We start from the raw sequence: 27,971 nt of genomic DNA, 5'->3' as shown, positions 1-27,971 counted from the left end.
TTTGTATGTCCGTTCTCAGCCACCAAAGCTCTCTCACCGTTCCATCTATATATACTCTTCAGTAACAAAAGCTTTTTAATCGTTCCATCTATGTCCGATCTCAGCCACCAAAACATTTTTATCATTCCACTTATGTCTGCTCTAAGCCACAAAAGCATTTTCACCATTCCAACTATGTCCATTCTCGGCCACAAAAGCATTTTCCATTTCATATATGTCCGCTCTCAGTCACCGAACAATTTTTATCGTTCCGTCTATGTCTGCTCTCAGTCAATAAAGCTTTTTTGTCGTTCCATCTATATCCGTTCTCAGCCACCACAGCAAAACACCATAATAATCTTGTATTATACTAAGCTGATAGGATTCGAGATGATATGTGCAAATTGCGCTAAAATGCAGAAAGCCATTTTCGCTTCTTAAAATATTTCAAAAATAATTCTTTAAAATGGCAAAACAAAAGTGTATCATGAAATCGAGAATAGAGACGAGGAATTTGATTTTGACTTTTTGAACACGGTATTTAATATAGAAAACGATAAAGGTTGTTTTGAAAACTTTTATGAAGCAATGATAGGATTTTGATAACAACATAATTCCAGGGAAGCGGCAATTAAAAATCTCCAGTGACAACGAAAAAAAAAAAAAATGAGAATAGTGGAAATCTATTAATCAACTAGTATGGCACCTTTGAATAAACTGAATTCGACCACAAAGAGTTAATTTAGTTTCATATTTAAACACATCTATGATTTAAAACCTTACTAATCTTTTATTTTATTTTAGTAACTGTGTAATATATTTTTATACATATGTTTTTATCTATTTATTAAAATTCATTGACTAAGCGGCATCTACATATGTATACTATTACATAAGCAAACAATAGGATTTATATGTAAATAAACGTAATGAAACAAAACAATAAACATTATGTCAAACATAAAAGTTCAGGTTCGTAATATTTTATAATTCATATAAGTTAAATTTTTAACAAATTTATTTATTTCTTAACTAGGAAAATAGTAATTTTTTAATAAACTTGCATGCGGCCTTTTTCAGGCCAATGGCCCTAGGCCGTTGTCCCATCTGCCTAGCCAAACATTCATTATCATGGAGGGAGTTCTATTTGTCAGAACTAAATTTTAACGACAAGCATTTCAGTTCATGCATTCATCACTAAACAGACAGTGTGGTCCTGAAAATCTTATCTTCTAAGAAGCTTTAAAACCAGAAATCACATGGAGAAAGATCAGGTTAGTAGAGAGGCCAAGATGTTGCAGGATAACAACCAAACACTTTTTTGTGAAAATTTATCGAAATAAATATCGAACAGTTAAAGTTATGAGGGGAGATGCATCAGTTTTGCATGAATAGTGTGTCTATTCATCGACATTATTGAAATTTTGGGATCAAAAAATTTGTTAATATGTCACAATATTTTTGTCCGAAAACGGAACAGATTTGAAAATTTGTAAAACTAGATATGATTCAGTGATTTTTTAAAGAAAATAAGTTATGAACACAACTTGCTATCTCTTTTACTTCTGAAGTTATTTAATTCTTTTGTACATAAGCTTGCGTTGTGGGATTAAACTTATTTAGATTTCTGTAAATACTGTTCGGTACGGTGCCATCTGCCGGAAAAATTCTGAACTATTTTATTTATTATTCAGCAAAAGCTCTTATTTTTCCAGCTTTTGTATCATTTGGATTTATAGAATGCAATCCGCAATCCTGTAAGTTTTGCAGATTAATTTGAACAAACCTATACATCAAATTTCACTTCATACATCTTTTATTTACAAATATCTGTTATTTTAATATTTAAATCCCTATTTCTTATTGAAAATACTTCTAAAATCTCTTCTTTAAAAATTCATAACAATTAACAAGCCACTTTTACTTCAGAACATCTCATTTCAAACTGAAACTCCCAATTCTCTTCAAATCTGAAGTCTACTCATTTTCTCCAGAAAGCCCCCCCCCCCTTCATCTTAGACCAAACGATTCCACTTTCATCGAAGTTCGATAATTTAATTGAGTCGGGGGAACTTCAAAGAATCGGTGGAATCACTGGCCGCATCAGTGAGTCGAAAATATGTGCCGAACTTCCATCTCTTGCAATGGCATGAGCCGGCCACTAATTAGGGCAAGAGGCCTTCCCATATTTCCTGACTATAATGATGCGGTATAAAGTCTTGTTCCTTCACACATCGCTGGGCTACGAACCCCTTTTCCAAATTGGGCCAGGTGATGGTGGTTGCCATGGATGTTGAAGGCACCCCCTACCTGCACCTGTTCCCCGGATACAAGGGATGAGATAACTCCTGGACTGCGAAATCGCAATAGATAAGCGAAATGGTTTAAATAAGGGCCCAGCTGGGAGATTTCGTTCCACGGTTAAAGCTAATCTAAAGTCTGAATATGTTTGCATCACTTTTATTCAGCCAAAATCAAAGATTTCTTTATTTTCTCGCATACTATAGAGAAAGCATAGTAATCGTAAAAAAATTCGAACTCCAGATTTTGACGAATCTCCACGTTTTAGACCTGCCTGAGTTCTAAAAACACACTTTTGGAAAAAGTTCGTCAGTCTGTGACAAAGATAATAACACTTTGAGCTAGACGGTTGAAATTTGGTATAAGGTCTTTAAACCAAATTTGGACATTTCTATCAAATTTTGAGTAAAGTCTGTTCAGAGACCGTCCGTCTGTCCAACTATTCGAATACAAGTTAACACGATAATACAAAACGAAGAAAGCTAGATAGATAAAATTCGGTAAGCAGATTTATTATCTGTAGAGTAGATACCTGTCCAATTTTGAGCCAAATCTAACTACGGATTGACTGTTTGTCGGTCTGTACTTTCAGAAATATATAAAAGAAATAATTCAAAAACATGATGACTTAAATATATCAAATTTGAATATGAGATTTTGTGACTAAGTCTCACCGAAATGTTCTAACATACTTCATAATAAAAGTGTTGCCCTCTCCTCCCCGCATAAAAATTGTGGATTTTTAGCAAGGCTGTAAACTCTACAATAACTCATTTTTTTTTTCCTTCTGAATCTCATACAATATTAGCATTTTGTGCTTCGTTGTATAGTAAAATAAACAGAGTATGCATTTTTGATGACTTTCTGTCAAAGGATAGAAATTAAATTTAATAAATACAGAGTTTTAATAGCAAACTTGATTCATCCAAATCGTAGCCTTTTTCAGTTACAGTACTTACATGCATGCGATTCTACAGAACGGTAGATGGTCAACTCAAAGACGAATTTAATTAAAAAATCTAATACTGATCTATACTTCGGATGCCCAAAACGTATACCTAACAGATGACTTTAGTTCATCTAGCCTTTTATGTTTCGTATTAATCGTGTTCACTTGCTCTTAAAAGGACATATGAACTTCCTATGAATGGATTTCGTTCAAAATATGATCAAAAATTACAAATTTGGTGTAAAGGTTACATGCCGATTTTCATCAATCTAACGCGAAAGTTTTGGAATTATCATGTTCGCCAAAATTCTCAAATTTTCTGGCTCTTTCATTTTTGACGCCAAATATTTCGCCAAGTTGCCAAATGGTCCCCAAGTTTATCACCAAGGCCTGTAAAACTCTCTTCCTTACTAAGAAACTAAGTGCGCAGGAAAAAAATATAACAAATTCATAAAAATATGTACGATATCTCTACTATTGATGAACAAGGATACTTGACCAATAATAAGACGTAAAATCAGCTATATAATTTAGCACTAACCTATATATTTCGTTCTAAAGTAAAATTTCAGAAAAATAAAAGAGGGCACATTCTAGAAATTCGCAAAGTAAAAAATGAGGAATTGCTATAATATTCGAAACACAATTATCCTTCTTTAAGACAAATAGAGTGGTCTTTTAAAATAGTCCGTATTTTTTTTTTTTAAAGGCGAATGAGGAATGTAAAATAGAAAACCAGTCAATGCATATCAATGATCTTGAAGCGACGCAAACAGGAAACTGCTCAAATTCAGCAATATTTTGAAATTTTATTATATACTTGCAAAATTCATCTGTGACAATGATTCAAGCCAATGAAATCAAAATCGTTATAACATAAAATTAAACTCTGAAAAAGAAGTAAAAATAATATAAATTTCGATGTCTATTTTTCTTTGTAACAATGGCATCGTCTGAAGAATTCAGACGATAAAAACTGAAACAAATAACTAAGAATAAAGACACGCTAAAAAGAAGAAAATATAACCAATGATATTAGAAGCTTTACTGCAAACGATACCAACAGAATTAAAATTATGTAAAAATAATTTTCATTATATTTAGTTTGCTTAAATGGCTTTTTGCCCAATCAGCGAAAAAGTAAAACTTCTATCAGCGGATCTGGCCATTCTATAGCGGATTAACGATCTTTGAATTCTTCTGGAAAACAATGAACGAAGATAATTCACTGAATAAAGATATTTTTAAGTTCTAATTTTAAATTTCAGAGAAAAGTTTCATGACTTTCAAAATTTTGTAAAGGATAATAGAATTATAAAGCCGAATGCAAGAATTTAATTTTAATTCTGAAAATTTTCAGGGGAAAAGAGGCTAATTTTTAAAATTTATCTCTAAAAGCAATAATTATATAATTATGTCGGGAGTGCAAATTCTTTAGAATGACAATTTTTATTCTTTTTAATGGTGCACTGAATTTTCTTTCTGCAATCACTAGGAAAAAATACATACAAAAAATCACCCAAAACAATACAATCATTAAATAAATTCTATATTAAAATTTCGTACTTGAGGTGCATTGAGTCATTATTACGACTTCCTGTGCGCCATATTTTATATCCGTAAAATCGATAGATTTATCTGAACACAGCAAAACACACACACACACAATTCTTATACAAATATAGATAATATAATTTTGCACAATTAATAAAAGTTAATGCAATTAACCAGCGGCAATGGTCTCCTTAAAACTTTCTAGTACTCTCTATTAAAAGGTGTTATTCCACAGAAAGCCTTGCATAACAATAGCATACAATAGTAATAAAATATTAACCCTTGAATTTAGCATTTTTACTGAAACTACTGTGTGATGCTTGGCGAGATTTTTGGTGATTAATCCTTGGCATGCGATTAACAGTATCCGAAAATTGTGTTTTAGACTTTTTTTAACCAAAAGACTACTACAACATAAATTTTACACAAAACTACACTCGCAGGCACAAAATCCCAAATCGAATTTTATAGATTTAAGTCATTGCAATTTTGAGATCGCGTTTACAAGTTTATGAAAGTACGAATCAACAGATGGTCAACCCCTTATTAGATTTGGCTGAAAATTTGATAGATGTCTAGCCTGTAGATCTTAATTCTGTGCATCCAATTTTATATATCTAGCTATTTTCGCTTTGTAATTATCGCGTTAAATTATACTCGAGCAGTCAGACAGACAGACTTCCTCTGAGCAGATCTCGCTCAGAATTTGACAGAAATCTACAAATTTGGTGTAAATAACGTATACCTAATTTCAACCGTTTAGTTCAAAGCTAATCTTTGAACAGACAGACGGACGGATATTTTCCAAAAATATGTTTTTTGAACTCAAGGTGGTCTAAACCGTGGAGATTCGTCAAAATCTCGAGTTTGAATTTTTTTTTTTTTTTTTTTGATGAATACAATACTTTCTCCATACTAGGTATACCAGAATATAAGAATAAGTCTTCATAGACCACCAATTCTATGGTCTTTCAGTAATCTGACATCTACTAGATTACTGAGGAACTATTATAAAAATCAACGTTTTCACCATCCTCAAAATACGATAGAGACAAATTCATCAGCAAATACAAAACGAGTACAACGCACTTAAAAGAGTGCACGTTCGTGACTGTAGTTCTCTGCTATGGCATTAGGCGTGCAATTAGTGCAGGGACGCTCGCCCACTAAATTGCTACTTGTCCTGGTCAAACACAGTCATCAACAGGCATGCCCCCAACCCCTACCCCTCTTACATCCATCACACAAACCTCTTCTCTCCCCTCCATCATTTTTGAGGTTGGGTTCCCAGGCCACATGATGGAGGAAAATTAATTCCATCCTAAAGTACTTGGTCGTTTTGCGTCATTTTCTTTTCCCCGATGTGGAATAAAAAATATTCAAGATTCTTCTATATCAAGAGCATGACAATCATTGAGAAATGTGAAGGATCGATTGAAATTGTTAATCTAGCATCTTGATCTCCTACTGACGAATTCAGTACTAGCAATTTAATAGCGGATAAAATATTAGTTTCATACGGTTATTTAAGTCCTCAAAATAAGCTTAGTTACATTTTTCAGCAGGAAGTAGAATAAGCATAGTAATCGAAGTAAATTCGATCTTGAGGTTTTAATGAATCTACCTGTTGCAGACATCCCAGACATTCGGGGGGAGGAAAAAATATACATAGGAATAACAGTAATATATATCATCGATAATTCATCACTTCCATGTGAATCTGAGTAAGTTCCAATTAATGCCCTAAATTCACACCAAAATCACATCTCGCAGAGGTCAAATATAGCGAGTGATTAATATTGAAAGCAAAAATAAATTAATATAAAATAATTAAAACTAACAGGTGTGGTCTCCACAAAAATTTCTCGCATACTCTCTCATAAACATATCATGCCAGAGAGCGCCTTGCATGGCATTGGTGTAGAATAGTTACGAAATATTAACTTTTGGCGCGAATTTAACCTTTTTACTGAATCTAACGTGTCATCCTTGGCGACTGATCCCTGGCATGCGTTAAAAGTAACATAAAATCGAATTTGTGTTTTGGATACGTAATTCTCAACAGACTGAAGCAAAAATTTGACATAAAACTACACTTGTAATCACAAAATACCTGGTTGAATTTGATATTTTTAAGTCATTACGTTTTGGAATTATCGTTTAACATTTTTCTGAAAAGACAGACCGACACACAGTCAACATATAGTTGGATTTGGCACAAAAATGGACAGTTGTCTACACTATAAATATTACATCTGTGTACCGAATTTCATCTATCTAGCACTCCTCGTTTTTAATTATCGCGTTATATTCGAATAGGCGCACAGATGAATTTCCTCAGAATAGATTTTACTCAAAATTTGTTAGAAATATGCAAATTTCGTATAAAGACCGTATGCCAAACTTCATTCGTCTAACTCAAAACGTTTTAAATTATCTTTGTGACAGACAGACGGAAGGACATTTTCCAAAAATGCCTTTTTCTAACTCAGGGAAATATTAAAGTGGATATTCTTCACAACTGAGTTTGAATTTTTTGGCTATTACTATACTTTCTCTATACTACGTATACGAGAAAGTAAAAAGACTAGAAGTAAAGAATAAAAAATATTTAAAATGATATTTACAATTTTTTACCTTTCTGGAGATAACTTGACTTGTTGAACGTAGCGAGAAAGTGGTTTAGATATTATTAAGGAAAGCAGCATTTCCTACCAAGCCTTGTTTATGAGGCTAATGTAGTTGGAAAAGTAAAAATATTTTCTCCAGGGTTCTATTAAAGATAATTCTGTGTCTAATACCACTTCAAGGTCGGAGTTCGAGTAAAGTTTCTTGAAATTTGAAATGAAATTCAGGTCCACGAGTTGGATAAATAGTGGTATTAAGAAGTTAAAATGTATGCTATGTTAGAACTAAAATCCTCTAAAAATATATCTTCCTAATTAGCAGTTAGATCGTATAGGCATGCCAATGAAATGAATTCAAGGGAAAGTTTCAGTGGAAAATAAGGACAAAAACTGAATCTCACGAAAACCGAACTTAACGAAAAAGGATTGCCACATGGTTGTTCCATCTGATGCGTCCTGTCTTCTGCGAACACGATAGTTAAAAAATGTTTTGAGCCAGAAAGATGGAATTTGGTATATGGTCTTACACCAAAGTTGCTGAATATTATCACATTTCGAGCGAAATCTATTCGCAGAAAATTTGCCTGTCTGATCTTGTTATTAAAATCATAGTTCTGTGTCAAATTTTGGTTCAACTGGTCAGAAAAATGGAGTCTAAATGCTTCAACTGGTTGGTCTCGCATCTGTTCATTAGCGACTACAGTGAAAGACCACATGTGGAATTCCTCGTTCAAGAGGTATTGATAGTACCTTCAAAGAGAAAGGGGTGTCCAAACATCTGGAGGCTAGATGTTTCTCTTTGTGAAAGGACCTTCCCACGACCCACTGGCGCCGCTGTGAGAGCATATGGCTGAACCCCGATTGGCCGAAAGAGAGCTCAAATGACCAATGTATATTAAGAGGCGGAGATTGTCGTCGGAATAAAGTGCGGAGATTTTTTTTTTTTTTTTTTTAGGAGAAGAGAAGAAGCGAATGGTTGTGTTGCCGAGATAAAGAACCGAGTTTCAAGAAAACCTCCGATTTTGACTGTTGTATCTCCTACTACAGGTGAAAATATCTATTTATTTAACCAATATTAGAACAAGTTGTTCTTTGTATATATAGGGCTGTAAAATAAAGAATTGTCTGGAAATTTTGCTTCATTATTTGATCAGTCTAGATCAGGACATTACAGTGTTGAAAGCAAACTATAATTTTAGTTATATTAGGTCTGATAAGTCTAAAAATAAGCATTAAAAGAGTCGGAAAATAGAGACATAAATCATGTTACAAAAACAATGATATATATTCAAGTTTCTAATTACTTGTGCAAATATTAAATTTCTTATCATTTTTGTATTTCTACTCAGTAAATCTGAATTATTAAAGCATACAACTCAACTTCATTTTATAATACTATGCAGGCACGAGTTGGTGAACCGTTTGATCTAAAACTTCCAGATTTCGCACATATGTAATTTTAGACAGTAGAATTGTGTACTTCGGAGCGATTTTTTAAAATTTTAAATAGTTTTAATTAAAAAATTAGGTTATTAATTTTGGCGTTTTCCTGCGGTAGCTTTTTGAAAACATTACAGCACAAAAATTATTTTTAAATCATTTTAAAAATCAAAAAATGTTTCTTGCCAATATTTTTTCCCAGTTTTTAAGCAAGTTTAAAGAATATTTTAAGTATATTTACCAAGAAGAATCGTAAGAATTCTGAACGAATATTAAACGTATTACGAACAATAATACAAAAACATAAGAATTCTGGAAAAATATCAAAGTTATGAATGTTGTAGATATTTTTTTCGTTTTTGATTTACAATTGGAATTATTATCGATATTAGTATAAAAAATAATACAGAAATACAAAATAGCCAAATTAAACTATTTTTTTTAAAAAATAAGAAAAAATTTCACAACTATAAGCTTTGTAAATTAAAAGTTTTCATCAAGCAAACTTTCAAACTTAATTCTAACTTCTTAAAATGAATAAAATTAATTTACAATCGCAAAAATGGACTAAAATTTGAGAATGAAGGAATAATTTTTAGCATTTTCACAGAAACCGTACCAAACAAAAAAATAAATGCATAAAAATTATAAATAAAATAAAGAACATATGCCAATTATGATAAAAGGAATACGCAAAGGAACATCTTAAAAAAATTAAAGGTAAAGGGGGGTGGGGAAGAAGCTGAGTGCAGAAGGAAAAAGTTGCAAACGATTTGAATTCTCTAACTCATCTGTGAACACTCATTTCCCTTCACTTCATTTTCCACATCGAATATTTCTTGAGCTAAAAGTCGTCGCTAGAAAACCTTTTGAATTCAATAACCTTTTAAAATGAATAAAATTAATTACAAATTTCCTGAATTTAACTCAAAATTAAGTTACAATCTCAAAGAACTGAAATTCGAAAAAGATGGAATACTTCTTAGCACTCTCGCAGAAACCCTATCAACAAAATAATAAATGCATAAAAATTATAAATAAAGGGAATATGCCAAATGTAATAAAAAGAATACGCATTTAAAAAAAAATTAAAGGTAAAAAAAAAAGAGACAGAAGCTGAGTGTGGAAGGGGAAAAAAAAAAAAAAAAAAATGTTGCAAACGATTTTAATTCTCAAACTCATCTGTGACCGCGCATTTCCCTTCACTTCATTTTCCACGTCGAATATTTCTTGAGCTAAAAGTCGTTGGCAAGACGTGAGAAGAGAACTAAAACGATATTCCGCGAGCTCAAAGAAAATTGTTTTTCCTAGACAACAAAGATATGGAAGGGAAAGACTTTTCCCTTCACTAATATTTCACCACCGTTGCCACTATCATCATTGTTATTATCCTGTTTATTATTTCATTACTCTTGAACCTATACGAAAACAGTTTAAAAGCGCTCCTTTTGTTGCTCGAGGAAAAAGAAGATGACGAGAATGTACTTTTTTTTTTTTTAATGGCGAGAAAAATGGAATGTGAAAAGTTGATGGAAGGGGGAGTGGGAGTAGAGTTCCCCTAGAGTTTTCGGAAGGGAGGGAGCCCCTTCTTTCGAAAATTTTCATCTTTTGCCCAACAAAAGACTTTTAGGACGGAACTGCGCAAGGGGAATAAATAACGAATTTTCGGAACGCGTATGACGTTTGCAACGTTAAATTAAAAATAAGGGTCGTACAGTCGTTGGTTCCTTTTCCTGCTACAGAGAGGCAGAGACTTAATCGCATTTTGATAGCAAAAACAACCCATTTCTCATTTTCCTTGGTTATCAGATTACAAATATAAAATTATGAAAAATAACAGCCGCAGAAATTCAGCAAAACGGAATTCTTTAATGAATTGCAAAAGTTCTTAACAAATTTCTAAAACAATTAAGTACTTTGGAAATCAGTTCGTTTTGCCATAATACTGAGTTTTTACGCTTTTAAGTCATTAATAAGGAATGCATTTAAAAACCAGCTTGAGTGTGGTCTTTCCAAAACTTTCTCGCATACTTTCTAATAAAGGTGTTATCCCAGAGAATGCCTTGATTGGTACTAGCGTACAATAATTGTGAAATGCTAACTTTTGGCGTAAATTTAGTATTTTAACTGGATGTCTCATTAGATACGTCACCAGTTATTTGGCAATTACACATTAGCATGCGACTGATAGTATCCAAAAATCGAATTTGTGTTTTAGACGCGTTTTCCCAATCGATTGAAACAAAAATTTGATACAACAGTACGCATTTGATATATTTAAAAGCTTGCGTTTTTGAGTTATTGCGTTTACATGTGCCTGGAAGTACAGACCGACAGACAGTCAACTCCTTGTCAGATTCAACACAAACTTTGATATGTATCTATATTATAGACGCTAAATTTGTGTTCCGAATTTTATCTATCTTGCTCTTGTTGTTTTGTAATTATCTTGTTCTATACTTTGTATACGAAAAAGTAAAACGGTCTGTAATATGTAGATTCATCAAAATATCGATATCGAACTTTCAAACTTTTTTTTTTTTCGAAATTCCTCTTTGTTAGTAAAAACGAAAGGATTTAAAACGCCTTTCAGATGTTTATGTTTCTATCAGTCCTAAAAAAAAAATCAATCCTTTTAAAAATTTCAATATCAATAAAATTCAATGTAGCTACATATGCTTGTATATTCCACATCACTTTATAAACAGTTGTTCCAAATCCAGTCACCTTTATACAGTTATTATGTTAAGATACGAGAAAAAATACTGTGACCTTTACAAAGAGCAAAAGTTAATTTATGCTGTATTCAATTAATTAGGAAAAAAAATAGCCGTTTTTCTGCAAAAAATTTGCAGTGTTACCTTTTCAATGCTATTCATTTCACTTCCACACAATTTTTAAATATAATCTTTATTATTTTTTCAAAATTTAATAAGCAATTAAATAGATCCACATTTTCAAAATAAAAAAAAATTATTTTGCTATCTGGTGACATCTACTTTGATAATGCTATTCTCGTGACATCCACAGAAAATTTTATTCAACAAAAATTACTTTTAGTTTAATTTTTATTTTTAACTACATGAAATTTATTTTTTCAACAGCATGAAGTTTTAAAAAATTAGCTTTTCAGCGATACAAATTTCCTATTCGAATAGCTTTTTTTTTTTCTCTTTTTCTAATAAATTCTTCAAAATTAATTAGATACACAATTTGCAACGATATTTTTTTTATTATTCAAACGCAAGAATAAATGTTTTAAGAACACATTAGCAAAATTTTGGAAGAATATTGAAAGTTTAAAAGGAGACGATTAGTAAATTAAATTAAAGACAAATATTTATGTATGTTATTTGGGTATATCAGTTAATATAATAATAAAGCGAATCGAAGCAAGAATAAACAGCATTAAGAGCACAACTTTAAAAAATAACAAATTTAATTCGTTTCGATCAACAAACTATTACTATTAGTTTTTCAACCATTAATTATTTTCAACAAGCAATCCGTTGTGCACTTTCGAAATAGCAGAAATAGTAAATCCGGAAATAGCAGCGAATCGAAGAATAAAAGCATTAAGACTACAATTTAAAAAACAGCAAATTTAATTCGTTTCTATCAACATGCTATTACTATTAGTTTTTCAACCATTAATTATCTTCAACAAGCAATCCGTTGTGCACTACGGAAATATAAATACTCATTACTGCTTATAATTTCAAAACGCAAGAAAAATAATAGGATGAAATAAGTTTTTGTCTTATTTTCTCCCATTTACCCATTTTCTTTTTTATAACTACTATTTCCTTTCACCTACAGTAACAAATAATTATATTTAAAAAACCATTTACCAATCACATTTAAAATTGTTGACACATCAACATTTATAACAAAACATATGACATCCAAGCATAATCTTTAGATGAAATGTAATTTTTTTTTCTCCCAAACGATTTTTAAAGCAATTTATTATTACCCTACATTTAATATCGTTGACGTTCCCACCGCGTGCCATGCATAAGCGATAGCAAACGATTTATCATGGAGGGAAATTTCATTACTTCAACCCACCCGTCTCGAATTCCGCAGGCACTACCCCCTACACTCTAAAACAAATTTGATAAAAATCTCTAAAGTTCAAAATTGAATTCATAACACAACTTTAAAAAAAAAAGTATGGAAGTATTTATAAAATAGTTCAATAATTACAGCAACAAATCATGATGTCGTAGGCTTTTGGTATCTGTATCAATAGATAAGAAAGGACTGACATGATTAAAAATCAAACGGCGGTGATGGATCGGTGTTTTTTTAAAAGTCGAAACTAAAGTAATTTTACGAAGAATATAAAACAAAACAAAAAAAAAATTATGCAATAGAATGCATTTTCGGAAAATTGCCTTCTCAATTTAAGAATGCAACAAATGGAAACTCCAAAAATCGAATACTATTATTTTTCACTTTCATATTTCATTAATTGAGTATTGATAAACATCTGAAACACTGGATGTTGCATAAAATTAAACATATTCATCTTAATATACAGTGGCTCAAACAATTGAGAATGCACCTTATTTTTACTTGATAAATTCGACTTTCATCATAAATAACACATAACACATTAATAAGTGCAAACATGTTTTTTTTTACACATAACAAATGGTTTAATTTAAAATAAAAACAAAGAACAATCAACGAAAAACTTCTAAATCGAAATGTTTCAGAGGCATTTTAAATAAACACAGACAGATTTTTGTCTTAAAAACTGAGAAAACAGAGGGTATTCGCACATTATTTAGACGATTTTGATGGAGTGTACAGAAAAAGTTTCATTCATATTTTGTGTTTCAAATGTTCAGTTTGATAGCTCCTGTTCTTAATTATCATTCTACATTTCCTGATATGCTATTCCACCATAGATTTTAGAGCCTTTCTGAATTGCAGAATAATTGGATAATGGCTTCTCAAAGAGAAACCAGTATTGATGTAAGGAAATTCGTGTTAAGATTATCGTGAAATAGCTAAATTATTGGTAGAAAGCATCCTTGTGTCCAAAAAATCATTGAAAATGATAGATTGATACAAAATAAATGTGGAAGTAAATGTGATGTCCCCAAAAGAAAAATTTTGAAAGAAATCAAGATTGATCCTAAAGTAAATGCAGTCAAACATGCAACCAAAAACTTCTCAATTCACAGACAAAAGTATAAGTGCCAAAACTATGCGAAATGTAATTAGTCATGCTGTATATAAAAGTCGAGTTTTTAGAAAGAAACTGTTCATCAGCTTGCAAAATCAGAAAAAGCGTTTGGAGTTTGCAAAAACTCATCAACTGAAGACCAATAATTTATGGAAGAAAGTTATATTTAGTGATGAATGTAAATTCAACCTTTTTGGCAGTGACGGCCGTCGGTCCCCATCGTATGGAGAAAGCCCAATACCGCTTTGGATAAAAAAAAAAAAAAAAAAAAAAAAAAAAATTGACTTACTACAGTTAAACATGGTGGTGGCTCCATCATGGTTCGTGGTTGTATGGCTTCATCCAGAGTCGGAAATTTAGTTTTTAGAGATGACATTATGAACCATACGGTTTACTTGGATAAACTTCGCAACAATCTATAGGAAAGTGGTAAAAATTTGGGTTTAGATAGAAACTTCATTTTTCAGCAGGACAACGCCCCAAACACACGACACGAACGTCAAAATGTGGTGTATTTTTCATTGTAAACAGCGGTTACACACGCCACCACAGTCCTCCGGCATCATTGTCATTGAAAATATGTGGACCACACTCGAAACAGCGGTCCAAAAACACAAAATTAGAAAAAAATCCATTTAACCCTTTCTAAGGCCGTGGGAAGTATGCTTCCCACCAAATTTATCAATCTTTGTATGAAATTATGTAGGTTGGCATAAGTTCTGACAAATTTTTTTAGAAAGACAGAAACTTAGATGGTTCAGTTTTTTATCTCGCACAAAATGATATGTCTTGGTTTGTCACTTAATTATTAATTAATCAAATTAAATTTATCTAATAAGCTAGATAAATCGCTTTTCTTATTCTAATTTCAAGCCTAAAAATATTTTAACATAATATGACTAGAAAAAAATGGCCCTTTAAAGGGTTAAAACAAATGTTGCAAGAAGAATGGGGTAAAATATATTCAGATACTAATAAAAAGTTGGTCGAATCGGTACCAAGACGTTTAGAGGCCATTATAAAAGCCAAAAGGCATGCAACTAAATACTGACATTTTTTTCTATGCGAGATATTACAAAAATTTCATGCGTGTATTCTCAATATTTTTAGATAAAAATGTGCATATGTTTATTTAAAATGCTTCTGAAACTTTCCAATTTAGAAGTTTTTCGTTGATTTTTCTTTATTTTTACTTTAAATGAAACAATTTTTTAAAAATAAAATATATTGCAAAAATAAAAAACATGTTTTTACTTCTCGGTAATGTATTATTTATGATGAAAGTTAGATTTATCAAGTAAAAGTAAAGTATACTCTCAATTGTTTGAGCCACTTTATATAAAAGCCATTGTGGCAATGTTTCTCAACAACTGAGCCAGTTTCACGGATTCCTTTTACATTTATTACGCTTAAAACAAGAGAAAGAATGCCATCAATTTTTCAAAATAAAAAAAAAGTCAATTAAATATTTATTGAATTAAAAACTAATCGAAATATTGCCATTTTTCCGCAGTAACTTCAGAGGAAATTGCCATATAAATTCTTTTATATCATTTTAAACTTCAGTTTTTACTTTTTCAATTAAACCACTTCATTTCCTAACTATCTTCCTTTCTTTATTAATTTTTCAAAATTTATGCAGATGAATAGATGCAGACGATTTTTAAATAAGTATATTTATAGATATTCTCTTGCTAGATAATGGTAAAATTTTTGATTATTATCTTTATTATCAATATTTCGTCTTTTCGTCTATCATCAGCAATTTTTTCATTTGTTCTAAAAGAATTCTTATAAGTTCATTTAATTAAATTTTTTAAATTATAATTTATATCAGGTACAGCTACTGATTTGGTTTATTTTCATTTTTTTTATTAATATAAATTTATATTTAATTATCTGTTTCAAAACGTTCATACCATTTTTATACTTCCGTTTATGAGAAAAAAATTGAAAGATCTGTATAAGAAATATCATTAACTCATGGAGAAAATTAATACAACTTTTTTTTTAGCTTTTAAAAATATAAGGTTTATTTAACATTCTCATTTTAATTTCAAAAACTTTTTATACAATAGTAATATTCAAATTTTCATAGCTCAAACAGAAGCAATTTTAGTCACAAAAGAATATCATTTTTTTAAAACTTAAACTATTAGTGTTTAAAAAATATTTTAATAAATGTGACTTATAGAATCTAGAATCTGTATAAAAATATGTAATTCATCAGAATATTTATTAATTGATACTTCATAAAACAATATTCTTTACTTCATTAAAACAGTTTTTCTTATTAGATGTATATACACTAAATAAGCATCTAAATTTCAGTCAATGCTTTTAGGCAACAAACTTAATCTTCTTCAACTGGCACCATTTAAATTATATAGTCATTAATTCATGACATAAAATTTTAGATACATAATGAGACTGTATGTACACTCATTTATCAAATAATTAATACTGAATTGCAAGAAATAAAAATGGTATTATAGCTTAATCAAAACAAACATAATACAGTAAGTCATTTCTTTTGAAGAACATATAGTAACTTTATGCAATTATTATTAGATAATAAAAAAATAATATTTATAAGAAATCTCAATAACTCCCTGACTGCCCAGTAAGTAATTGAATGAGTTATGTCTGAAAAGAATCAAATGAATTAATAATTTTTTTCAATAGTTATTTTTAAGTTTAAAATGAACTTTGATAAAATATATTTTTCTGCAACACTAATTGGATAAAATATGGGATTTACTGAAAAGCATAGAGCAGCAATAATGTTGATTCATCCGAAATGGGAAGGAATGCCATAAAAGTGCAATCAATCTTATCAATAAAAAAAAAATGTCCTTTGTCTGGTTTCTAATCACATGGCAATAAAAAGAATGAAATAAAATCCAAAAAGATTCAGTTATAGCATTACTGATTAATTAGAGGATCAAAGGGTTGGTTATCTAGTTTACCAATATAATGGTGCATAGTCAAATTGACGATCTTTTAAGACAAAAGCAACAATGCAATAAAAATCTAAGATAAGATCTGATAAAACAAGAGGAAATATAAAATGAAAGGCATTAAACATCAGTGCTGAAATCAAAAAAGTGATGAAATCAAATCATTAAATGCAAGTATACCTATACATTTGGGAAAATTTTTTGAGTGACAAAATTATCTATTTTACCACTATTAGGACATTAAAGGAAGTAAAACAATTTTTAAAGAAGAAGAAAAATCTTGGCACATACTCATAATAACAACATCAATATTTTTCTTTCTTTTGATTAAACATGCAATAAAACTGAATAGGAATATAACTGCATTTAACAAGCATAAAAGTGGAAATTGAATATAATCAATATATGATTTTAACAATACATATGCCTTATTTAAAGAAGAAGAACTGCATTTCAAAATCATCCATGTAAAGTAAATAATTCTTTAAAATTTGCAAGAAATTTCATAGCAAAATCATAGGAAACTTCATTGTTCTTGTTGCAAGCAATGAAAAATAACTTTTTCACATTTTTAAGATGATAAAATATTTATTTAACACTATTTATCAGCTTGAAATATTATGCCCAAAATTATATAATTTAGAAATGGATTAAAAACTTAAAACATAATTAAAGAACTTGCAATGTAATTAAATAGAAGTTTTCAACAAGAAAATTACAAACAAAAAGGTTGAATATGATTTGTACAATGCCAAATTCGATTCTCATATATTAATCCATAAGTTTGTATTTGCATTATTTGTTAAAAATGCTTGTATAGTTGACAATCAAATGTTCCCTTAAATATCATTAAAAATTCATTCCCCCCCCCCAAAAACAAAAACAAATTAGCTCTGTTACATATAAAAAAATAAAATCTATAGATTACTTTCAATAAATAAGTGGCAGCAAACATATAAAAATAATTAACAATAAATACACGAGGTATTTCTAAAACCACAGGAGAAACTTTAGGTCAAAACACATAAAATCAAGTACACATAAAGATGTCATTTTTAGAATAGAACATGAGATCCCAAATGCTGCAGGGGGGCTCTAGTCATTCATGGAAGCAAAATAAATTTTAAATGCAAATATTTTAAAGTGCATTTAAAAATGATGTAAAAAAATAATAGTTCAGATTTCACTATCGCAGTGACAAAATTTTGAAAATTTCAAATGGAAACACCCTTTTTCTTTTAATGGAATGTGATTTTCACAACAATAAAAAAACACTAAATGCTATTGGCACAAGCTGAATATTGGCAGTAGCTGAATGAAAAACAGAAGTGCTATGCAAAAACTACTGAAAGCTGGGGGGGGGGATACAATACGGACAGAAAAGCAAAACCTTATGTTTAATTAATTTTACACAACTGTTTAATGCAAAATCATGTATGAGCCATCCTTTTTGCAATCCCATGTTTTATAGTAAAAATGGTTTGTATCTGCAAATCTTTAATATTTGTTCCAAGATTAAAGGAACACCTTCTATAATGTCCTATAAATGGGAATCCATGGGTAAATAAAATACAAAATATAGCACTTTTTGTGGATGTGGATGGCAATTAACATGTAAGAATATTTTTTAATAAATACGGTCTTTTTCTGTAATATTTTCATAATGAAGAATTTTTATAATTATTATGTTATGTATCTCTTTCAATCAAAAAATTTGCTCCAAAATTTAACACAAATCAACAATTTTAGTGCAAGGGAATATATTAAATTTGGTTCATTGCAACTTTGGATTACCATGTTTATATATCCAGAAACAAGGAAATGTAATCCAAAAAAATCAAATTAAAAAAAGTCGTAAAAATGATAAAAATTATAAAAATCTGAAAGTTGAATTATTTTACTATTAAATATTTTCTGAGTTTACTGCCAATACAAGAAATTAAAAAACATAATTTGACAATTTAAACATCCTTTTTATAATCTACAATGTCTCATTACAAAAATAAACAATCAATTCTAGCCTGCAAGAGAATTCTATCAAATGCAGCCAGTTAATGACTGGTTAGTTAGTTTGGTTCTTTTAGTCACCTATTGTTAATGACCAGTTAGTTAGTCAGTTAATGACTTGTGCTACTTAATAAAAAGATGAACCAGGAAAAACTTTGATGTTAAAATTAAGAAAAAGATTGACAAAAGAAGTGGAGCAAGTAGGCATATAAACAGAATAATATATATTTTAATATTTCGGACCTTATAAATGAGAAACAAGATTTTATGCAATTCATCCACTTATAAAGTGGATGAATTGAGTTTATATATAGTTTGATCTGTGTATGTATATTATGTAGTCACAATTTATGCCTAAATTTCAGTTTTATAATCATTTAAATAACTAAACATGAATAAAAATGTATAAATGCAAAATACAGCAAAAGCATACTTTAATTCAAAAGTGTTTCTAGATATGATACATTCTAATCTATTAATTATTGTATTTGCTTGGATTGAAATGTTTAGCTATGGTGACAATAGTAAAATAGCAATTGCTATATATCGCAAACTCATTTGCATTTCAAATTTTAACAAAAAAAAATAAAAAGAAAAAAATTATTGCAATTCAGAAATTTCCAAGCAATGACTGACAGTTACCAATCATTTGTGTTCACTATAGCCTGTCATTCCTTATTTTAATAAATGGCATTTTCAACCAATTCTCAGATTTAGAAACAATTTTATATACAAGGAATGTTTTTAAAGACAAAAAATTTACTACAATTTGATTAAATATGATTTGTGGTGCTGAACATTTAAATATGTGTCAAAAATGCTAAAATGCATCAGAAACAAAGAAAAATATCACTGCAATTATAAAAATATAATTATTATTGTGTAAGAAAAACTATATAGCAGTGCAGGAAGTTGATCCACATGATAAAATTGTGCCCATTTACTGACATTCAACTGTTTATCTTTCGTATTGCCTTATTGTATTCTGATGCAAAACCACAAATGCAAATTAAAGGTTTATAATAAATTTGAAACTTAATTACAGCAATGCATTTTCATATTTTCATGCTTATCCAGAAAACCATATATTAATTAGTTATAAATACTTCTGTAATGCATTCACTACAATAAAGAATTGTAAATATAAAATAAAGTTCAAAAGTTCAGCATTGGTATGGCACTAAAGTTCCTTTATATTAAGTAAAATGCTTTATATTAATAATCCACACAGTTATATCCCATGATAGTGAATTGCATGAAGTAAAAAAATATAATAAAACTATCTGTGGTACTTTTTTCATTATTTTTACAACACTTGAAATACAGACCAAATGAATTACTTCCCAGTTAATATGTCAACAGCATGTATTATAAAAAACACAGAAGAATCGCACACTTTTAAATGAAAGATTTGATTTAAATGAGGCCATTCTTGGCTCATTTAGTAACAAATTTGATAAATGTCTCTAAAAGAAAAATGACTCATTTGGCATATTTTTCAGCTGCTGTTGGGAACAGATAAGAAGCTTTTATTTTATTTATTTTGTTATTTTCGTAAGTTCAACTAGAAAAATCATGGTTTGAAAAATCAGTACTAGTAGACAGTTACAACCCCTGGTTTTATCATCAAACAAATCAGAAATGTCACCAAGACAGTTGCCTCATTATTGAACCTCATGATCTACAATTTAAAGTGAGTTTAAAATAAGATAAGGCACAAAATGATAATAAGTAAAGAAATTGAAAACTTACTTTTCCGCACACAACTATTGGAACATTTGCAACTTGCATATTCCAGAGTACATTCATTGGCACTATCCCACTGTACAGCATGTAAGTGACCAAACTGTACAATGCAGCAAAAACATTTGCCTGTCCAGTCTTTTTATTGTACAAGAGAACTAAAAAGGCTATGATAGCAGTCTCAATCATTAAAAAGACAGATTCACCCCATGAGCTAAAAGAATAAAGAAATAAATTCAAGCTGTAAAATTCATAATTATAAAAAAACAGGGTTTTCAAAAATTAAAAATCATAACTATACAAAGGTTTAGGTATCATAATTATATAACTTTTAACGAGAATGAATGTTTAATGTGATCAACAAGTATCTGAATGTAAGCAAAGATTTCTAACTGTTCAAATACCTAGAAAGGAGACAGGCTTGGGGGGGAAAAAAAGTGAAACTTCATGAACTAATTACTAAACTGTGGAAAACATAAACACTAAGAAATAAAATATGATTATTAAAACATATAAATATGTAGTAGAAGAACCTGAAATATTAAATGATTATTACATAAAAAAAACTAATCAATTTCAAAAATGGCAAAGTTTGATTCCAAAAATGCTGAAATGAATCATGTCTGAATATTTAAAGTATACATATTAAGAAACATTACAGGCAAGGAACTACAAGCAAAATCTCATTACATACTTTATGCACACAATGAGTTAAGATCTGGAAATTTCTGCATTTGTATTTTTCAGGCAGATAGACACACAATCAAATAGACATCCTTTATACAGACCTATACCAAGACTTTTATATTTCTAGTGACAAATGGAATCCCAACATTTTGACTTGTTTCAGTTCTGAGTTAATATGCTCACATGAAAATGGATGACAACAGATTTCACCTAATATTCCATAGAAATCTACAATTCTGCTTCAAAGTTTATTTATTAAATTTTGCTAATCAAATGTATACTTTTTTTTTCAGTTATCTTGTTCACAGGCAGATAGGCAGTATTCCAAAAATGATTTTTTTTTAACATGTGAGGAGATTTAGATTATAAGTCTAGAGATCATTTTTTTTTTTGAAAATTATAATTTTTTTCTCAGATATTTCATATATAAAAAAGAAAAAATAATCACTGAAGTCCGTTTTCATCAATCTTTCATCCCATGGATTTGATCAGATATTCTGATCTAAAACATTAATATTAAAGAATATATTTTCTTTTTCTCCATTTAAAATTTTCTATAAATGAATATATTCAAATACAAATTTACATTTAATTCCAGACATATATTTAATAAAAGAAAGTTTCTAGATAATTTTTTTGATACTGTCAAACAAAATGCAGCTTTCAATGAACAGTTAAATCATCATTTGATTTGATATTATGCTTCTTTTTTTTTTTTTTTAACTTTCTCAGATATAAACTATTAAAAAAAAAATGTTGCAAATGTCAAAAAATTCAACTTTGGTATTTTGATGAATCTCAACATTTTAGACATCTCCGAGTCTAAAAATTGCAATTTTTGAATTATATCTGATAACTGAGAAACTTTATAGAGGGATGAAATTTAATATATAATCTTGAATTTGTACATTTTTATTGAATTTTGGTTGTAATAAATCTGAGTTAAGTTTGTTTGTACATATGTATATACATAAACAAAATAATAACTCAAAAACGAAAAGAGATTAAATTTGTTATAAATATTTACAATCATCACAGTATATGTATATTACATTTTGGACTAAATGTAGATGGAGAGATAATCTACCGATCTGCATATTTGAAAGTACGTGGATACAATAATTTAAAAAATGCAATGTCTCAGATAAATAAAATTTTACATTCAATCTTGTGATTAAAATTACAGATGGACCCATTAGTGGGAAAGAAATCACCGAAAACTCATTAAATATTTTCTCTATTATATTATAAAATATAAAATGCAATATATTTAGTCACTATTAGACTTTGTCATGACCTTTTAGAGTTTGCTGCCTATTCAAGAATGTTGAGAGAACACCAGTATAGATTAAATTATTTAATGGATGCACATGATATGATCACCAATTTTATAATCCACCCCTTCCAAATTTAAATTAATGTTACTATGAGATAGAATTTTGAAATTTCCCCAGCAAATTTCTGTCTTTATATATTTTACAGATATCTACAGTTATGTACATGCATAAATATTTCATTTTTTAAAAATATTTGTAACAAATGTAGTAGTAGTAAGTGCTTCGATTTCTTTTCTATTATCGTATCAAACATCACCTCTCAACCTTTTGGTTAACATCAAAGTTTAGTATCGTATCAAGCAACTCTGACATAAATATCTTTACAATATAAATTTTTTTAAAATTTGTATAAATGATAAAGTCAACTGAAAAAAGAGCTGCCCCTCCCCCAGCCTTCTGAAGCATCCACTATCATTTAAATTATCAGTCTTGTCATGACTGCAAATCAAGCACTGAAATAAATGCAAAATGGTCACTATTATGATGCAGCCTATACATCCAACACCCACAAAGGGGTATGACCAAACATCAGCAACTCAATTTCCCACCACTGTTACATATAGTGGGGAATATAAAAACTTAACTTATATGGTAACTTTACATCGACATATTCGAAGTGTTCCCCAGTAGGATAATAATAAAGCCAAGCAGAAACTTAAGACTCTACAACAAAGAGAAAAATGATAAAAAAGAATTAAGTAACTAAGGCAGAACTTATTGGTACAAATAAGGGAGAGTGATAAGCAAGAACTGCATAATTAAAGGAGAAATGAGTGATAAAAACAAAATTGAGGAACCCTGATTTCAAAACGATGCAAAAATATTTTTATTAATCTGAAATTCGCATATATATAAAATATTCCGAATACCTTCAATAGCAAAATTTTCAATTATTACACTGGTTTGGATTAATTTTTGTGGTTAGTCAAAATGGTAATATGAATATATTTCAAAATGATAGCTGCCTATTATAAATGGTTACAACTAATTAATGAACAAAGTAAAACAAAGTTTACAGATTTATAAAAGAATATTAAAATTGTAGCAAGTATAGTGAATATGTGGCAAAACAACTATGACGTTATATAAAAAAAAATCATACAGAATGTATTTTTGTATATTTTGAAATTTCAGTTATGTCACTCTATTATAACAGTATAGAAGATTTCATTAGAAATGCAATTTTAGATGCCAAAAGTTTATGTAGAAATTTATTTATAAAGAATATACATGCATCAAAGAGAAAGTGGCAGTTTGTTTTTCAAGTATATCACAGTGAAATGTTGCAAGAATTAAAAATTAAACATGGTAGGCAATGAATGTAAGGGAGAAAAAAATCAAAAACATTTTTCAAGTTCAAATGTTGAGTTAGCGACACATTATAATGTGATAAATGTGCAAATTGCCTAATAGTCCTCTAGATAGTAAAATGATTATATGAAAAAGTCATTAAGATTATCTTTTTTTTTTTTTTTTTTTTTTTCAATTTCTTAACATTTTTTATTTTCGGTATTTACAACTGCTTCCCATTTTCAGTCCTGGATAAATGTGTTTTTTTTAATCCAATCAATATAAAGAAAATTAGGCACAATACTAATAGACAGTTGCAAATTGGAAAATTCTTAGAAGAAAATATTCAAAATGATTCTCAAATTACAATTTCAGGTACTCTTAGATGCAATATGCATATCAAATCTCATAGAATTCAGGCCTTAAGGGAATTTAAACCAAAACTCTGTTACTAACTTTCAAAATATGCTACAATAATCCTGAAGGACATGGAGAACATTACGCTTCTACTACAATGTATAAATCCTATCTTTGTATCAAAATTCATTAATTAGCCATAGTTCTTCATTTATAATCATAGAAATCACTCCAAATCACAAAATGGTCCTTTTCTACCAGTTTGATAATTCTAAAATGTTCCCCAATTTCAATAAATAGCATAGCCACATGTCATGATATGTATAACTTGACGTTAGCTTGGATAATGTATTTTGGCATGCACATTCATGAAAAACTGATACTAAACTTGAAAACAATTACCATTCAAATAACAGAAAAGCATCCATAAAATGTTTTTTGTGATAAAAACTACATTAAATATGTAAGAATTGCAAGTGTTTTGTTAGAAATAGTTGTTTATCAATTATATATTTTATAAATCAACAATACATCATTTATCAACAATCAATACATCATTTATCAACAATCAATACATCATTTATCAACAATCAATACATCATTTAAATAAAAACACTGTTTACTAATTGAATCAACATGAAATTAATTTTACATAACTAGCGTTTACATTGCAAAAATACAATAAAGTATTCTGAATTTATTTTTATTTCTATTATAATTTTTTTTAACTTTATAACAATTTTATTTACATGGAATTTTTTATTTTCACAAAATTAAAAATTCAATATATTCTACAGCTGCAATAATTTCATGAAAACTACTAGGATTACTTTACAATGATTCTAAACATTTATTTTATATGGGTATAGAATAATAAATAAACAACAATATGTTTTTAAATATATGAGTAATAAATAATAGAGTAAATACTAAATTTCAAATAACATTATTTTGTAGTTTATTACAAAAAGGGCATTGTTATTTTGCAAAATAACTTGCAACAAGAATATAATACAAAATTAATATTTTTAAATATATATTTACCTAAATGGATATCCTTTTGCATAGTTATATGCAAAAGAAGAAGTTACAGCAATCAGTTCGAGTAAAACTCCTAAAAAGCTGATACCTACAGCACTTTTACCATTTACAAGTTTTAAAATCTGAGGAAATTTCACTAGATAAAAGAAAAATAGGCAATGAATTGAGTTTCTGGATTTTAAACTGTGCAAATATTGTTAAAAATATAAAAATTCAAAATATATTGTTTACAAAATAAATCAGAAACACAAAATATGCATACCTAATGTTGAACCAGCAATTATTCCAGTTCCTAAAGCCTTGCTAATTGTATGTTTCAAGCATTCAACTAAGAAAAAAAATTATTTTAGCAAACAATTAAAATCAGCGCAAATAACCGATTATTAAAAAAAGATAATATCAATCCATATTATTTATCTATTTACATAATGAAAAATTCTTAATTTATAAATAATTTTAACCCATATTATATAAAACACAATGAATTATAAATGTCATACTTCTCTTAGTGCAGTTATCATGAAATTTGAATACATACAATCAATATAAAAATATCAATCTAAAAATGTACCAAGATGTCATAAGTTTTACAAAGATAAGCATCACCTGGTATATATGCACATATTTTAACTACTATAGAAGTAATAGAAAAATACTCTACAGTATGATATGAAAAATACTTCATGCGGTGATATTATCCACAGTATTTTCTATCAACTTCTATCTATTTATGTATTTGATGCTATCATATTAATAGCATCAAATATTAACAAAAATAATTACAACAAAAGAAGGAAAAAATGACACCTAAAATTTATATCACTCCACATCATTCGAAAATTCCCATATAACAGCTGAAAGTAAAATCATTGAAGAAATGAATAAATAAAACACAATCTTGTCTTTACAAAACATATTCCTCTTGTAGCCCATATGAACAAAAATTTATTTTTAAAAAATAATTAACTGTTTTGAACAACTTAAAAAATATTAAAATAAATTCAATTTTAATGGTAAATATTATTCAATAAGTTACTTGATTAAAATTACAGTAATTTAAAATCCAAGCAAAATATTTACAGTTTTCAAGAAGAAAGCAATTTTTATTTTATCTTCAAGAAATCTTTATTTCAAATCAATCTAATCAAAGACAAAGATTTCTGAAATTTATGAGATTATACATGTGCAGATAAATAATGCAACGCATTATATGTTTATAGAGAGGTAAAAGGCTACATAAAAGATTTTTATTTCAATTTAAAACAACAATAACTGTTTCAATAAAATAGCATTATAAAATCAGTAATAACCGAATATTATATATAAAATCGAATACACTTTTCCAACTCCTTAAATTTTAATTAGAAATCTGCATAATCTATATTAAACAATAGAAATTGAAAATTTAATGAACATGGGTTACGACATTTGAATTAACCTACTTGATCTCTATTAACCAAATTTATCTTTTTAAAATGAATTTCGTATTCATAAAATTATATAATTCATAAATTAGAAAACATGTCATTGACTTAAAGAAAATCCTTTTACCATAATTTCGTTCAATGCAGCCTTCACTTTGATTTAAATAATTCATAAAGGTGAGATATAAGTTGGACGGTTTAAGGAAGTCAGAATGATTTTTTATGCCATCATCTAGCTAATTTAGAGAATAAATATATTTGATCGTGCACTTTTTTTTCCCCATAATGATCCGATCATATGGGAAAACGCTTATAAAAAATAAACTTTAAAAATTCAAATAATACTTGCCATCAAAAAAGTTGAATTTAATGAAAAATTCATTGTAGCACTTATCGGACATAAAATTAGACAATACGTTGCGCAAAAAATCACCCATTTTAAGTTGTAACTTAAAACGCTTATAGTCTAATTCGAGGGAAGGGAAGGCACGGAAAATACTTATTTTATCTAAACATCAGGTCATCATGTTTTTAATAGTTGATTCCAATCCGACTTGCATTAACAGCAGACGCACTTCACTTTTGGATTTCCGCTGGAGGCTAGATACGTAGCACAGAAAGATGCTAGTTTTGTTTCGTTTTAATTTTGAGGGCAGATAAAACGGATATGGTATGTATGCAGTTTCCGGTATAAAGTTTGCTTACAGAAAATTTCCGAAATGCTGTAAATTTGCTCATAAAGTATTTTTAACAACATTGTTAAAAACACTTGAAAAAAATCTAAAATTTTTACATTTTTCCTTGCATTTATTGAAAATTTTTCAAAACGCTTAAATATTTTTCAACAAAATAATTTTGCGCAAACGATCAATGCGTTTCGATAAATTTATTTCCACATTTTCCCAATTCTGAAGAAGTGTTATAACAATAAAAGTAATAAATTACCAAAAGAATTTTAGAGTATTCTTGTAGAATGGTATTAATTAATTATGATTTTAGGAAATCACATTGTAATACGATAAATTTCAGTTTAATTTAGATTCATTATGTTCTGCTTTGAAGGAACACGAAAGCA

The 27,971-nt window shown here is 28.9% G+C and overlaps 1 protein-coding gene across 1 annotated transcript in view; it reads right to left on the bottom strand.

The window, feature by feature from the left end:
* The window catches only part of LOC129957461 (mannose-P-dolichol utilization defect 1 protein homolog), a 45,273-nt gene extending 17,745 nt beyond the window's left edge, over positions 1-27,528 (bottom strand). Inside the window, exons 1-4 of the mRNA XM_056069774.1 lie at positions 27,246-27,528; positions 25,735-25,800; positions 25,476-25,608; positions 20,770-20,974 (exon numbers count right to left, since the gene is read on the bottom strand). Of these exons, the coding sequence (XP_055925749.1) occupies positions 20,770-20,974; positions 25,476-25,608; positions 25,735-25,800; positions 27,246-27,333 (492 nt within the window). The 5' untranslated portion in view covers positions 27,334-27,528. The remainder of the gene's footprint in view (positions 1-20,769; positions 20,975-25,475; positions 25,609-25,734; positions 25,801-27,245) is intronic.
* Between the last annotated feature and the right edge of the window lie 443 nt (positions 27,529-27,971).

Source organism: Argiope bruennichi, chromosome 11, assembly GCF_947563725.1.
Source record: "Argiope bruennichi chromosome 11, qqArgBrue1.1, whole genome shotgun sequence".
NCBI classification, from domain to species: Eukaryota; Metazoa; Arthropoda; class Arachnida; order Araneae; family Araneidae; genus Argiope; species Argiope bruennichi.
This window is presented reverse-complemented; position numbering and strand designations above follow the sequence as displayed.